Source organism: Lepidochelys olivacea, assembly GCF_965140295.1.
Source record: "Lepidochelys olivacea isolate rLepOli2 genome assembly, chromosome: 20".
Classification (NCBI taxonomy): Eukaryota; Metazoa; Chordata; order Testudines; family Cheloniidae; genus Lepidochelys; species Lepidochelys olivacea.
Window position 1 is genome coordinate 621,011 of NC_140430.1, and position 16,316 is coordinate 637,326.

The window sequence follows — 16,316 nt, forward strand, 5'->3', positions numbered from 1 at the left end:
CCCCTAGGTCCTTTTCTGCAGAACTGCTGCCTAGCCATTCGGTCCCTAGTCTGTAGCTGTGCATTGGGTTCTTCCGTCCTAAGTGCAGGACCCTGCACTTATCCTTATTGAACCTCATCAGATTCCTTTTGGCCCAATCTTCCAATTGGTCTAGGTCCTTCTGTATCCTATCCCTCCCCTCCAGCGTATCTACCACTCCTCCCAGTTTAGTATCATCCGCAAATTTGCTGAGAGTGCAATCCACACCATCCTCCAGATCATTTATGAAGATATTGAATAAAACCGGCCCCAGGACCGACCCTTGGGGCACTCCACTTGATACCGGCTGCCAACTAGACATGGAGCCATTGATCACTACCCGTTGAGCCCGACAATTTAGCCAGCTTTCTACCCACCTTATAGTGCATTCATCCAGCCCATACTTCCTTAACTTGCTGACAAGAATACTATGGGACAATGGAACAGTGCTTCTGTAGACCTAGCTACCATCACATGGGGAGGTAAGAGTTCCTGCAGCAACAGAAAACCCCTTTCCCTTGCTGTAGTCTGCGTCTGTGCTGCAAGACTAAACAACATCGCTGCAGCTCTGTAGTGATGCCTCTGTGGCACCCATCATGTAGACATGGTCTAAGTCACTTCACCATCTGTGTGAGGGGAACATATTTCCCTCCTCGGGGGATTGTGAAACTTAATTCACTTGTGTCAACTGCTTTGAGCTTCTTGGACGGAAAGCCCTGGTAAAAGTGAAAAAATAGCACCAGCAGCAGTTTTTCTCGTGCAGTACTGTGCTGTGATTTATTTAGGGTTCTTACGGGCTGGTGCCAACAGCTAAATCCACTGTGTCCCCCACGGCAGGCTTTCCTCTCCCATAATACAATTCTGATTACCACTCCAGTGATGTGTGCCAAGAGAGCTGGCACCGGAGTCCCAAGGTCACTTTGGAACCATACATGTCTCCAGGATTCCAAAATTATTTTCCCTGCTACTTTTCTGAAATTATTCCCATAAAAGTACCCCCAAAAGAGTGAAGAATCTCTGATCTCCATCAGAGGATGGGTGAAAACAGTATTTCACTGGCTTCTGTTTTGTATTTAGATTGATTTGTAGAAAAATAAATGCAGATAAACATCTGACTTTTTTAAAAAAATAAGTGCAGCTCTGACAGCTTCTGACTGACGTCTCTCTAATTTCCCTTTTATTTTCCTCTGAGGGCAACAAATTCTACTCGTTTTATTTCTTCTTCTTGTGTTGTGGTAAAATATTTGATTCCTAAACTTATGTTTGGTTTGGGGCGTGGACTGTTCCCTTGAATCCATAGGTTTGTTCCCTGACCGTGCCATTGAATGTCTGCAGTAATTCTTCTGAAGTTCTGTGTTAAAACTTTGGGCAGGCTGCTACTGAATGCTCAAAGCAGGGCAGGCTTGTTAAGTTAAAGGATCCATTGTATTCTAATGTTTAAAATTAAATGACTGTTTTGTTTCCAGCTGCCTTTGGTAGGATTTTTCTAACATAGCACAGTGGAAAATATTAAACTACATCAGATTTTTTTTTTAAAGGCTAAATGTGTCAGATCTTTTAAAATACTTCAAAGCTGATTAGTTCTATGGAACATTGGCACCTGTGCATTTTTATTATTTATTAACCAGTTATGGTATTGCTTGGTGGCCAAACAGTTTGGTAACCTACTGTGCCAAGTGCTGTACTAAGATGATATAGAAAAACACAGCACTCTGCACCAAAGCTTGTAGTCTGAAAGACAAGAGGTAACAGTTGCTTAAGACAGACAAGCAGGTTGGGATGGGAGGTTGGGGGGAAAAGGTTACAGAAATGCCATGTGCTACAAAATAGTTTCTAGAGAGACAAAGGGGTCTAATGGTTAGTGCAGGATACTTGGAACCCAAGTTCCTGACTCTTCCACCTGTTTACTCTGGATTGGCAAATCACTTAACCACTGTTTTCAATTTTACTGATAGGGAAAATAAATGTCATAGGTGGGGTGGCAAAGCTTAATTCATTGTTTTTGAAGGTGCTGTGAGGTCTTGGCTAGAAGGCACGAGGGCAGGGCGGTACGGTGGCTATAATATATGTGAATAACTCCTTTTTAAACAACTTTATTTATTTACATTCATTCATTCATTCTTCCTAATAGGTTTTTACTTTTCCAAAACTAAGGGTGGTAATTTCCATTTTGCAGATATTCACACAGAGGCAGTTCAAGCAGCACTGGCAAAGCATAAAGAACAGAAGATGGCCCTGCCCATGCCAACTAAAAGACGGTCCACATTTGTACAATCGCCAGCTGATGCCTGCACGCCCCCAGGTTAGGAATACTCTTGCCAGTTGTGGTTCTGAGAGGGGTTGAAAAAAATCTAACAGATTCCAAGCCAGGAGGCTGAAGTTATGCAAAGATTGTTAAATACCATGTTGCACTTCTATCTGGTAAATTATTTCCAAGGTTCCCTTGTCATATCTAAGTGGCTGGTGATTTGCATGTTCAGGGAATGTGTGTTCAGTAACCCTCCCTTGCAAAGCTGATATCTCAGCAGTGCTTTACAATAGGGGAAAATAATTCGTCCTCTGAGGCCTTTTAAAGCTCCAGGTGTGGAAGCTGAGGCACCTTCTTGGACTGAGAATTTCTCTTTTGCTTCCTGGATCCCTATTTCATACTTCATCCATAAGAAGTTAAAACAACATCGTGGGCTTGTGTTTTCCGAAGGGTAACACGCAGCATTCAAAAGCAGCCACTGGTTTTCCGAAGCTTAGTAATTTACAATGATGCATCTTTTTGAGGCATGGACTCAGAGACTTTCTGTGATCCCAGAATACTCAGGGCCTCTTCACTCCCTGCATACTCACATGAAGTGGCTATCCTGAGCCTCCGCAATAAAGCTAGTCACATAATTTGTTGCAGGTCCTGGTAGGTTTTCATCAAATATTAATGAATAAACCTTTTTCCATTTTTCAAGCAGCTTTGTGCACGAGGTGATGGATTGTAAATACAGTTGCACAACCTCAGACCATTTGTGCTGATGGCAACAATACCGTAACCTCTGGGTGCTACAGTTTCACACATTGCTATGTAATCTCTGCTCATTCTATTTTTTATTTTTACACCAGTGCAATAAACCTGTTAGTATTTAAAAAAAACAAAACTCTCTTTGAGACTGCAATTTATATAATCATGTAAGAATTATCCCAAGTTTATTATTGACTTGGTACATTCCAGCTGTGTTCATCACTATACAGAACATAGAATAAGAAACTGGTGTTGCACCAGGTGGCCTACAATTGAATGGATGCTGAGGGCCTGATCTAACTGGGGGAAGCCTTTCATTGACCTCTGCCCTGTGGATCTGTCCTTAATACTGATAATTATTTTCACTCTGCAAAGCCAGTAGGACAAGCTAAAGTAATAAACACAAGCCTGCTGCCTCTTTGCAGCATCAGGTTTTAAGGGAAGGATCCTATATAACATTCAAGAGGCTCTTGTATAAAATGAGCCCATTGGCCCTGGGTAAAAGTCTGTAACTTCAAAATAATCTTACACTTGGTACCCTGTAGTGAATATAATTTCAACTCCTTAACAAAGTGAGTGTTCAGAGCCTCCATGTGAGAGTAGATTTGGGGAGTGGATGCATCTTTTTCCAAAGGTGGTGTCACTTTGTACATGCTCCCTTTCTCAGTTTGCTTTTTTTAAATGCTGTGTGGCTTGCTCTTTTCTGTGATATCTCATCTGAAGGGGTTTGCCTGTTAACCTCTGGATAGGTATTACCCTTCATTAAACCTGTGACGCTCCTGCTGCTATGCCTGTGAAATTCACAATCTTTAAACCCCCAAAAACGTAACCAAGGCCTGGCAGCTGAGAGCCATTAACGAACCTTCCTTTTAATATTTTTGGTCAAATGCATAAATTGTACTTTGTGCGGCAGGGGAATTTAAAGTGTTTAGCTTGGTCGAAGGCTCCTAAGCTCTTTGTCAGTTTGTGACCTAATTATGTGGATATTCAGATTCTTTTAGACAACTTGAATTACTGCCATCTCGTTTCTCTTTATGGCCTGAAATTATTCCCTAATGTCATGAGGTTATTACCTCAGTTTCCCCTTTTTAGGAGTTCTTTGTGCATAGATATTACTCGTTCATGTGGATCAACGCACTGACAAAAACAGCAGTATGCACAGGAAGGGTTAAAATTCAGCGGGCTTTCCTCTCTGCCTTGAACCTGGCTGCATCTGTGCATATGCAGCGAGTACTGCACTATGCTCCTGCACCACGCATGGACCAAAGGAGTGGAATGACCTGGAGGAAAAGGAGTGACCATCTAACTCCAGCCGGTCTGATGGCAATGCTTGGTGCTCAATGGCAGGGATATGTATTTGTGGGCCAGAGCTCAGGAGCTGATTCACAGGCCTTGATGGTAGCTGGGTGTGAAGCAGAAGCAGCGTGTTCACAGCCTCTGGAAGGAAGGGGGACGTGTGTCTGCACAGTCAGTGACCTCTTCTGACTGAACTACTCTGGGGTTTAGCTCTTCTGAAAGACACCATGTTGCAGGCCAGTGGAGAGAATGAAAAGGAGAGAGTCTAAGGAGCTCAATGGTCCCCTTCCCATTTCTCTTTTGGAGAGGGAGGAATAGAAGAAACAGTGTACTCACTCGCACAGATGGACAGATTTTTTGATAGGCTTTATGAAATTAGTAGGAACTCAGTCCAGTTCCTGGTAGGTGTAGATATCCATATTGTCAAAAGCTACCACTGCTATCTCTAACTGGCCCCCTGCAGTCAAAGCAGAAGTATCAAGGACTGAGGATAGATCTTCTCTCTTGCCCCTACAGAGTGGGGTTTAGACACCAGTGTTATCAGCTTGTGGGTGAAGCTTCTCAGCTCTGCCCATGCTGAACCTGTGGTATGATTAGCTGGAAGAAATTAGTCTGCAGGGCTCCATCACCTTTCATCATCAGCAAGTTAATAGACTTCAGTCTTCTCTGCTAGTTCAGATGCTTGTGTAAGAGTTCCTCCTCCCAACAAGCAGATGGAGACAGTGCAGTCTCCTACTGCTCGTTTAAGGGTTTAGCAGCATAAAAATTTAGGTGAATACTTCCATACATAGACACTAGACCAACGACCTTATTTAGCAAGCCACCAACTTTAATGATAACTTTTACATCAACTAGAACCTTTCAAAAAACTGCAGAAGTCAACATGAAGACGATACTTACGTGCACAGGAAGGAAGGCAGTCTGAGCTGGTGTAGAGGGTCTCAAACAATATTATGAGGGAATATTTTTCCCTGTAGCTTTTTGTATAGCATCAGCAGTGACTTAGACTTCTGACAACACATTTTCCATACGGTACTAGGGACACTAATCTCTTGTGTAGAAAACAACAAGATTCTAAGTGCTCACCATTAAGAGGCTTGACACGGAGGCTGATAAACCAAACATTCTCTAAGTTTACAGAAGTCACTGGGCTGTCACAGAATTCATGGCATTCAGCGCTTAAGCACCTGCTTGGAGTTTTTGCAAGAAAGTATCTCCCATGCACTTGTTTTGGACAGTGCTGTGTTTGATTTTGAGTTTAAATGTGTTCTTTTTAGCGGAACAGGTTACGTACTCTTGTAAAAGATGCATGTAAAGTTAACTTTGCCAATGCCTCAAATTATTTAAGCATAATTTTCATATCACTTGTGACTTTTGCACGGTGAAAACAAACAGGAAGTGTTTTGTATTTGCAGTAATTCTATTCAGTTAAACACCAATCTTTGCTATAAGTGCTGGCTGGAAGAAATCTATTGAATCACATGGCTGGAAAATGTGTATTTGACGCTGGTGCAAATGTCAAATACCAAATCCAGTGATGATGATGCGAAGCATTCTGGGCTTTAAATGCTTCCTGCTTGATTTTTACATTCAGAGGTTGCTTCTAAACTTTTTGGAGGATAGTGAATTCCCCACGATCAAATTGACTTAACGTGAAGCTTGTATGAACACTTGTGTATTTGGCAAATGTTTGGGTTTTGCACTGTTCAGAAATTTTTGCATGTGATTGTACCAGTGGACTGTCACTGTTTGCTTTAGATTGGGCCCTGACCAATGCTCCCCTGCACATCACTGATAAATGGGTTACAGTATGCTTATAGATCTCACATATTGCACTGTCAGAGCACATAGGCATATTTACATACACAGGGCATATTTAAAACATTCTTCCTGATCTGGGAAAAAGTCTGGAGCTGGCGAAGCAGCAAAACACTCCCTACACTGTAAATATATATACTAATGCATTTCATATGTATTTTGTGGTATAGTGACCTTTGTCTTGTATTCAGTGCGAACTCTACTCTTGTTGAAATACCTACTTAGCAGTGTCTAGTAGTATCACGAACAAAGGGAGATACTGAATTCCTCACTGATGACAGGTCTCCTAAGAACCAATTTTAACTCATTAAAAACTCTCTTTTAAGACTGGCAAATTGGGTAATTGAATTGAAACGATATACCTAATTGCATAATTGGTCCCATGGGGAAAAATAATGAAACAAATTGGCTACAAAACCCAATAACCCAAAACCAGTTTTGCTGCCTTTCTCAAATAAGTTATTTTAATTTCAGACATATACATATTAAGTTAAAACAAATTAAAATGGCTTTATGGAATCCATTTACAGCTGCAAGGGAGACTGTTCAATGTAGAGCCTTGAACTATGTATTTCTTTTGAAAAAACGTATTCCTTCAGCAGGTCTAAAGGCCTCCACTGTTTAATGAGTTATATTTTAGGTTTATTACACTGAATGTATTATTTTTGGCAGGTGAATTTCCAATTGCAGCGTTTCCTGTGGATAGGAAGACGCACCTGCCATATGGCAGGACACAGATGAGAGATCCAAAGGAGCAGCTACAGTTATACACTTGATGATTATATACTCTAGCTGTTTTATTCTGAGATTTATTCTTTTATCAATTATCTGCTGAGAGTTACGCTCGGTAACTGTTGGCACCTCTGGTAGTGCTCACTGCGTGGACCCAAAAGTGAACCATGTTCCCTGTTCGGGGTAGGGTCCAAAGCCCAATGAGACAGGTTTGACATCAATGAGCTTTGGATCAAGATCTCAATTACATATCCTATACAATCCCATGCTGAGATTCTGACTTGTTGCCTCATCTTGTCCCTGTTCTTGTCTCTTTGAATTTGACGTTGACCTCCTGATTTTGTGGTGATCTTTAAATGGGCAGTATGTAATACAAACCCAACAGCTGCCCACTTGCACCTTGGTATAAGAGTGGGGAATTGGCGCTAACCACTCCGTGGGTGTTGCCAGTGAACAAATGGGTTCATGGTCTTGCTGATAGGTACCCTAAAGCCCTTAATAATCTGGCCCCTATTTACCCTACACCTCTTTAAGGCCATGGAGGTGGCCTGGTTTATCACTTGTGGTTTTGAGATTCCATCTGGATTGGGAGGGCAAGCAGGATCCTTTTGACTGAGGGACTCAGTCTGTGGAATCTCCTTCCCCCCCGCCTCATATCTGTGGAGTTCACAACAGTTCTTTCTGTTAGACCAACTCCAACTTTGGCCATTTTTGACCTCTCTTTTGTTAGTCATTCCTGGTTTTTTCCTCATCCCATCGGTTGACTGGCTGCTCCCCTTGTCTGCATGGCTTCCTGCTTTATTTCAATTGTCCTTACTTTTGTACACGACCATGGGCCCATTGTGAGTCCTGGGTGCTGTATGAATACATTAGAACTTGCTATTGATTTGCAGCATTTGCCTCTTAACTGCAGATTCTTTCTCTAGATGGGGGCTGTATCTTGCCTTGGCTTGCAAGATAAGTCTGACTTATGGCTTTAGAGACTACTAAGGAGCAGGATTATTTCAGAACACTAAAATATTTAAAGCCAAAGTGTAAACTAGGTTTATATGTAGCACCATGCACATTTATGGCACTGAATAAATAATGCAAGATCTCTTATGATATCTATATTCTTAGTTCATGGGATCATAATAGAGGAAATACGGTCTCCTTGCACATGCAGGATGCAGACCCCCTGTTGTATGATTTTTTTCAAGTTACCATTTAAATATGTACAACAGCAAAGAGAATGCTATTCACACATGAATAGCTTTATTTGCTGGGGAGCATAAAGTTGCTGCTGTCTGCATGTATCCCTGCAAAATAGTTGTTGCATTATGGACATTTGTCCATGACTTCAAACAAACTTGCTCCTTCCAAAGGCTCAGCAATGACACAGGCTGATCCTCTGATACTTGGGTTTCCATTTCAGAATGACTGCTGCTGAGCAACACAGCAGACGGCTTAATAGAGAGTTTGAATGGTACAATTATGAGGGGCGAGGGAATGCACTAATGGGTCTCCCTATGACAGGTATAACTGTCTGACTAGTGTTAGATTATCTTTAAGTTTTTCTTTACAGGAGTAAATTGGTTCAAACTGGGGATGTTTGCTGCTTTAACAAATTTTATCTCCATTTTGGCCTATGTAACCTTGTTGACTCCAAGTCTCTAAAGAGCATCCTCCACGTTGGGAATGTGAAGCCTTTGTCAATAGTAGGTCATTGCCAAGGAGCATGCTAAACGCAATGTGCTTTCCAAAGAGGCTAGATTCTCTGTTTTGATTCCATACAGACACGTCTTCTGCGTCCGAGGATGAGGGGTCGCTAAGGCGCCAGGCTGCTCTTTCTGCTGCATTGCATCAGAGCTTACAGAATGCTGAGTCCTGGATCAACCGATCTGTTCAGGGCTCATCCACGTCTTCATCAGCATCTTCTACACTATCCCATGGAGAAGGCAAAGGGACCAGTGGGACACTAGCTGATGTATTTGCCAGTACTCGAATAGGTAGGAGCTGGGTATGAACAGCAAAACTAAAACTGCTTCAAGTTTAGATTCTGTTTTCACAAAGTTAGAATCCCCCATTGTATACAGAAAATTTGTAGTAAGGCATCATTCTTTCTCCACTGAGCTTGGCCCCAGAGTTTGGAAAAGTGCACTTGGTCAGAGGGAAATAGGAGCCTGCTGGTGTAGAAAAGATCCCAGGGATGCACTTACAATGTTGACATGCTCAGCTGCAGAGCTTTCTTTTTGCACGTAGGTGTTGCTAATGCTTGCGACTACCTGCAGCTGCTATTTGCATAAACAGTGCTGCCAAATGTAGGGGAGTGACTTGGGCCTTCATGTTCTGTGGCATGTCACAGCTGTATCTTTTCCTAAAACAAGTCAGGGGGTTGGAATACTTTGCTTTTTAAAAATTCTACTTGCACTATTAGACTTTAATAATATGTTATCTTAGTATTTATTGTTTAAAAAAACAAAACCCCAGTGCACACAGCCATTCATGAGGGAATTGCAACATCACAAATTAAGATCTGACACAGATTTGAAGCCTTGACTATTTTCCAAGCTAGCTGTCCATGTTGCTGGGAAGGGGTGGCGGGAATTACAGATCTGGATACCCCAGGCTCTGTTTTTTGATGCTCTGAGGTGCTCCCTGCTGCTGTATGAAATTTCAGGGTTTGTTTTGCTCCATTGCTCATCTTTCCCTTTTATATGCTCTTAAGGTTATTACTGCAACCCAGGGGGATAGCTGTATCTGTGTGCTCTGTGCTTTGGCTTAATTGGTTTGGAGCAAGCAATGCATAGAAGAGTTGGTGATTTTACCAGCTTCACTTTACTCTGTTCCTTTGACATTTATATTGCTGATGGTTTTGTTTCTGTTTACTGGGATGCAAGTGGCTTTCTGAAATGGAAAACTGCACATAAAATGTAGTCAGTATAATTAATGCTTTATTGACGCACAGCGGCACTTTAAAAACTGGGGAATGCAAAAAAAAATTACAGTTGTGGAATCAGCATTCTGGTAATGAATGAGCGCTGCTCGCTGTTCAGCACTTGTGTAGTTACTGTCAAATTAATACCTAATTTTCTTAGCACTTGTTTTCAAATGATGCCCAATAAAATCTTGTGCATGAATTAGTTTAAAATAAATAAAAGCAATCTTTTCATCATAACTCTTTGCATTGGCAACATGAAATAGATATGTTATTCAGATGTCAATATCTAAAATGGTATGTATTAGAACTCTTGCATAAACAATTTTATATGAGAGCCCTTTGGAAAGAGGAGTTAAAAAGTTCCTTCCTGGTCACCATTGCACAAAGCACTACAGAACCAAGGTGCTTGTTTCCACTGAGCTTAGGAGAGCCATAGGGTGGGTACATCCCCCACCAGCATAGCTCTCAAGATGCACAGGAGTGATGCTCCTTTTCTGTATGCCTCCTCCTTTGCATGCCATAGGAGATGCACAGGTGTGGAGCTCCTGTCCTGCTGTCCTTAGGAAGTGGGTGACAGATTCCCCTCCTCTGCACTGCTGAGATCTGTAGGAAATGTGGGGGATCCCAGTGCCCCAGATCTGCTGGTACTATAGAAAAAGTCATTCACCAGCTGCATGGGAACTGCTGCTGTGTGCCTGGTGCAGTAGTAAGCTTTGTGCTTCTGTGCCAATCCAGTGCAAACCTGCAGGGCTCTTGATTTTTCTTTTAAGAAACACAACGTTATACCTTTTGTTCTTTGTTTCCGTTAGAAGCTGAAATAATTAATATAACCCTTTATGCAAAATGCATAACTTACAGCATTACCATCAATGAAATACTGTAAGCATTAAAGAAACAGGAAATGACCAGTCAAAGTAATGTTCGTTAATATTCTGGTGCCCTTACAGATCACATGTTTGCTTAATAACCACATTGGTGTGTGAAAAATTCATATTCCCATCATCTTAAACACAGGGATCCTTGTTCATGCTTATGAACTTTCAACTTATCTGTCTTACAGCTTTCATCACCCAGAATATTAGAGAAGTTGTGTAAGTAGTTTTACAGGCCAGTGTTAAGGTTGTTTTGTGAATCTTCATATATCAGTATTGACAAAGTGTGAATTACAAAAATAATGGGGTATTTATGAAAATTACCTTAATTTGGTTATTTCCAGTCTGTTCAATGCTTATATTCTTTTATAGTCATGCTCTAGTTGCTTTACATAAGAGTTATATTTCTTCAGTAATGTTAAAATCTGCTTTAACAAGGCATTTGTGTAGGACAGTAAATATTGTGAATATAATGCAGCCACTTCTGAACTTTAACAATGCACTGCAACACAACGTGGCAGCTTAGGATAAAGTGAAAAATACCATATCCAATTAAACCCACAGAGGAGACTTAGCTAGACAAAATGCACTTAAGTGGAGCAGAGCCAGATTTAGCACTCCTGCTATTGCCCAAAGGAACTTGGAGTTTTGAAGGAATGCGAGTTGATCTCTATTTGACATCTCATCTGAAAGCCAGGACCTCCAGCAGCAAAATGCCCCCTAACTCAAGGCTCTCAGTACTGACAAACGGAAGGCCAGCATCACTTCATTGAGGCCTAGGTTTTTCTTGCAGGTCTATTATCAAACACTGTCCAGGTTCCACCCTGCTTAGCTATTGAAACTGAAGGGTACCACAACCCAGCATGATGTTTCTTTTCCAATCTCCTTCTAAGGATTACATCTATAACCAATGTTTTCCCTCTTGTTTAGTTTACAAATCTGTAACTCAGGAGGAAGTCATGCCTTGTGAGACATTATTACAGCTCAGGTTCTAGCAGGAGATAACACAGCAGCTTTCTGTTCTAGGAGTTTGACCATCAGAAGGCAAATTTTCATCTAAAAGTACTTTTTTTTGAAGTATCTAGTGTCTAGAGTTTGCATTTAGAAATCACCCTAAGATGCTTTCACAAAAGCCAGGATAGCAGGGCAAAGCATTATTTTGTTATAGAGGACAGTAGCTGTTGCATAATTGACACCTTACTTGGCCATTGGATAGTTGAAGGTGCACGTTAAATTGAATATCAGTTTTCTCCCTTTTCAAGAGAATTTCTCCGTTCCCCCTGATGTCACTGCAACTACCTCCTCATCCTCTTCCTCAGCACGCCCAGCAACTATTGACCTTCCTCCATCAGGAATCGTGAAAGGCACGCACAAGGGATCCAATCGATCTAGTCTCATGGACACTGCTGATGGTATGGAACCTTTCTGAGTACCCACAAATGAGAGCATGGCGTGGGAGGAGCTGAACTTGGGGGTGGTGGGGTCAGTGACGTGTATGACTTTCAGAATGTGCTTATACTTGCTGTAGGTTCCTGAACCAATTCAGACTCACTACAAACACACTGTTAAGTTTAAGTGGCTGCAGTGTCAGCTGTTATATACCCCCAGACTGTGGACACTCCCTTTCCTGTCTACCCACTCAGGAAAAAAAATTTTGGAGAGCTGAATAGACTTCACCGCACACCCTAACCTCAACACACTTAGCTCTGTTGATTCCAGAAGTCCAAGACTTTTGGCGCCAAGATTTTTTGTAGGTCACTTGCTCAGAGTTCTCGAGAGCCTACCTTCAACAGCTATTTTAGAGAATAACAGTTGCTTGGTGGGATGAAGCAGTTTTAATACTTCCCCAAACGTGCCTGAAACTAGGTTATAATTGCCTTTCAGGGAGACTGAATGTCTCAGAGGATGGGAGCTCAGAAGCTTTCTCTTCTAGATTGCTGAACCTAGATTGCTGACTCAGTTCCTGCCCTGTGATTTACATTCAGTGCCATCAGATGGCCTCTGAAGGGAATTTTCTTATAGGAGGTTTCTTGGTCTAGTTCCTGATGGACAAACAAACGAAAACAACGAACACCAAGGGCAATCTGAACGGTAGCCAAGAATTGAATGGGCCCTTCCCACTGCTTCCTCAGATTGCTAGTGAGACAGATGCCGTGAGGGGATGTGTGGGGAGCTTGCACTGCTGATGTACTTTCAGGGCAGAATAGTTCAGTCCCCAGGGGTGCTGATGGAAAAATAACCTGGCACCTTCCAGTGCTAAATTTACTGATATTGTGGTAGGTAAATGTCAAGCATCGAGTACAGAGCTGAAGCTTATGAATAGTGTACTGAGAAGGAAAGGAAGGCCTGGATAGAACTCTTTGTGAGGAAGGAATTGATTTTTAAATGAACCCAACAAAGATTAGTCACACTTAGGAAAACTGTTACTCTTTGGGTTGGGTTTTCAAAGGAGCCTTTATCTCCCTGCAACATCTAACTTCATGTTGAAGGTGCAGCTAGTAAGTGAGGGTAGCATTTTCTGTCTCTCTCTTCAGCTTCTTGCCTTTTGGTAACAAAGTCCAGAATTTATATGTGGGTTTGTTGCTTTTAAAATGCTGTTGTGTTGGAAGCCACACAAACCGAGGAGAGACTAATGAAAATACAATTCTTAACTACAGTTTTGGTACTATAAAGCTGATGATACTGATCATAAACTGTTTGGTGTAAGTCTCTGAGGTAAAAGTGGTGTCAATGCTTGTAATTCTTACAACACCCTCTGCTGGTCAAGTCATGCAATGGCACTGGCAGTTATTCTGAAGACATGCTAAATTGCGTGCCACGTTTCACAGCCCATGTAACGTACCAAAGACAGATGGGGATGAGACTTCAGAGAGGGAGGAGATAAGTTACTAACAATTTCTGCCCTCTTGGTTAAAATAGAACCAAGCCCAACAGTGTCAGTCTTAATTGGCCTTGGTGGTTAAGATTGTGCCTCTTGACAGGGCAAGTGGGCACATCAGGAGAAAATAATTTCTTGCGAAGGGAGGTAGGAAATTAATGTTGCTAGAGATGACAAGCTCATTGATTAGCTGAATTCTTTCCCTTCCCCTTTAGGTGTCCCTGTAAGTAGCAGAGTCTCCACAAAAATTCAACAGCTGCTCAACACCCTGAAACGACCAAAAAGGCCACCCCTGAAGGAATTTTTTGTGGATGATTTTGAAGAAATCGTGGAAGGTAACAACCAGCAAGAAATGCTCTTATTGCTTATGTGTTGTGAGCACAAACACATGATGTGTTTGTTATGCTGTTGTACAGAGTTGACTTAGAGATCGACTTCCTCTTTAAAGGTGATATGAGCGCCCGTGGACTGTCCGTGGCCAAGCTCCAGGGTAGACTGTAGTCATTAAAGTAATCCATTGCCCAGTGGATGGATGGATGGTGTAACTCTCCAGGGCTGTCAGTCCAGCCCCTTACACCCACACTATATTAATGCAAACTGCTTAGACTTTTTTACACAAAGTTTAAATTGGTTTTGAAAGCCTAATTTCTAAGGTCACCTGAACCCTAATAATTTCCCAAAGGAAAAGTGGGTTGTTGGTTTTAGGTTTTTTTGCATCAGTGACTTCAAAGCAACTTGTGGCTTGTTGGTTCAGTATGGAGGAATTCCATTCTATTTCATATAAGTTTTTACTGCCCTCATTACTGCAGTTTCTGAGTGCCTTTCAATCATGCATTAAGCAGCCTGACTAACGTGTCACATGTGGTTTGTTCTCTCTCTCATCCTCTCCCCAGGGGGAATGTTGTTTGTGCAGGGCAGTGTTTTGGTTTTGGCAGGGTTTCATTTGGGGTTTATAAATGTACAGGCTGCCTTGTGTTCTGTGTGGAACAGCATTTGTTTTCACTTCTCTTCCCTGCTTGTATGTGAGCTGGGACTAACTGGGTGGGGGGGGATTTAATTTTCTTTCAGTCCCGCAGCCTGACCCAAACCAGCCCAAACCAGAGGGGCGCCAGATGACACCTGTGAAGGGAGAGCCGCTCGGAGTCGTTTGTAATTGGCCTCCTGCCTTAGAAGCAGCACTGAAGCGCTGGGGGACCACACAGGCCAAATGCCCCTGTCTGACCGCACTGGATGTTACAGGAAAACCAGTCTATACCCTGACCTATGGTGAGTGGTATATTTCTGCTGCTGCATCGTTCTTACAGTGCTGGGGTGTGGTAGAGCACAAATTGACAGCTGGCAGCCAGATTGGAAAAATGTTTGCCCAAATTCCTGGGGTGCGAGAGGTTTGTAGACAAAACATTATAAATCCAGCATGAGAGGGGAGATTCTGCAGACATCTTATTGTAATGAGTTTTCCTGTCTCTGGTGGTCAGTCTCCTCCTTGTACTGACTTCACACTGATACAGCACTGTAAATGTGCAGGACACTTTACAGCACATAGCATATGACCAGATCCCTTCCCTCAAATAGATCAGGGGAGGGACATGTGAACACAGGTAGAGGGATTCTTGGAAGCAGTGGATTTGAAGGGAGGATATGGGAGGTGGCATGTGACCCTGTTTGAGACAAGGTTGGAGACCATTCCAAGTACAGGGGGAGCATGAAAGGCGGAGCCAAGCCAAGAGTTGGAGTTAACGCTGATGGGCGCTGTGAGGAGCACAGGAGGACATGGAGCAGGTACTGATGAAGTTTTCATTGTCTCTAGAAATAGTTGTAGATTCAACATCCACCTTTGCTCTTTGTTGCCGCTTAATTAAGAATCTGATCTGAGTCTGTGTGAAAACAGGAGACAGTGTTGCCTTCATGTCACTCTTGGATTTACCCAGTTTCTCTTTGTGATGATTAGCATAGCCAGGCAATAGCAAAACAGCTACTTGTGTCCTTTTTAAAGGGAAGCCTTAAATTTAATTTTTCTGAATCAAACTTGCATAAGGATTAAGTCCTGGGTATATCTAAAGGATTCTTGCAGGTTGGATTTGCCTTTGCACCTTCTTATTGTTACATGAAGTACTGCAGGGGGCTGGGCTTTGGATTTCTGGGTCCGTTCCCATTTCTGTCACTCATAGTCACCGTGGGCAAATCACTCAGCCTCTTCGTGCTTCCACTTCTGCAAAATAGGGCTTAGGATCCTTTAGCTGTTACTACTACTTAGGCTGTGATTGGTTGATGTGGAGTTGGCAAACTTCTTCCCTTTGTGTTTTAGGTAAATTGTGGAGCAGAAGCCTTAAGCTGGCCTACACGCTGCTTAATAAACTGGGGACCAAAAATGAACCCGTGTTAAAGCCTGGAGACAGGGTAATGAGCTTGGGAATGTTTGACTCTTCCTGTGAAATGGGAAGAGGGTGTTTTTGCATTGTCACTTGCCATGAACATTACAGTCTTGTCCTTTTTAATAAGGGCAAGTGCATGACTCTTATCCAAGGGGCCAGCTGTGTTTTAAAGAAATGTTTCCAGGCTGCATGGAAAGACCCCTGTCCAGCCCTCAGAAAGAGAACTCCTGGGCTGAGATTTTCAAAAGTGTCTGGAGGAGTCCCTAACTCCCCTTTGAAAATCTCTCCTACACGATCCTCTCTCTCTAGGAGCAATGCCTGCAAAATGTCAGAGGTCTTACCACGCTGCTCTTGATATTAGCGAAAAGGTTCAGTTCGCTCTTCTTCCCATTGTATGCATGTATATGTACAG

General features: G+C 42.4%; 1 protein-coding gene across 1 annotated transcript in view; it reads left to right on the forward strand.

The window, feature by feature from the left end:
- The window catches only part of DIP2B (disco interacting protein 2 homolog B), a 131,278-nt gene that overhangs the window by 74,686 nt on the left and 40,276 nt on the right, over positions 1-16,316 (forward strand). The window contains exons 4-9 of the mRNA XM_084609958.1: positions 2,195-2,320; positions 8,638-8,850; positions 11,917-12,066; positions 13,748-13,867; positions 14,601-14,798; positions 15,838-15,929. Of these exons, the coding sequence (XP_084466084.1) occupies positions 2,195-2,320; positions 8,638-8,850; positions 11,917-12,066; positions 13,748-13,867; positions 14,601-14,798; positions 15,838-15,929 (899 nt within the window). The remainder of the gene's footprint in view (positions 1-2,194; positions 2,321-8,637; positions 8,851-11,916; positions 12,067-13,747; positions 13,868-14,600; positions 14,799-15,837; positions 15,930-16,316) is intronic.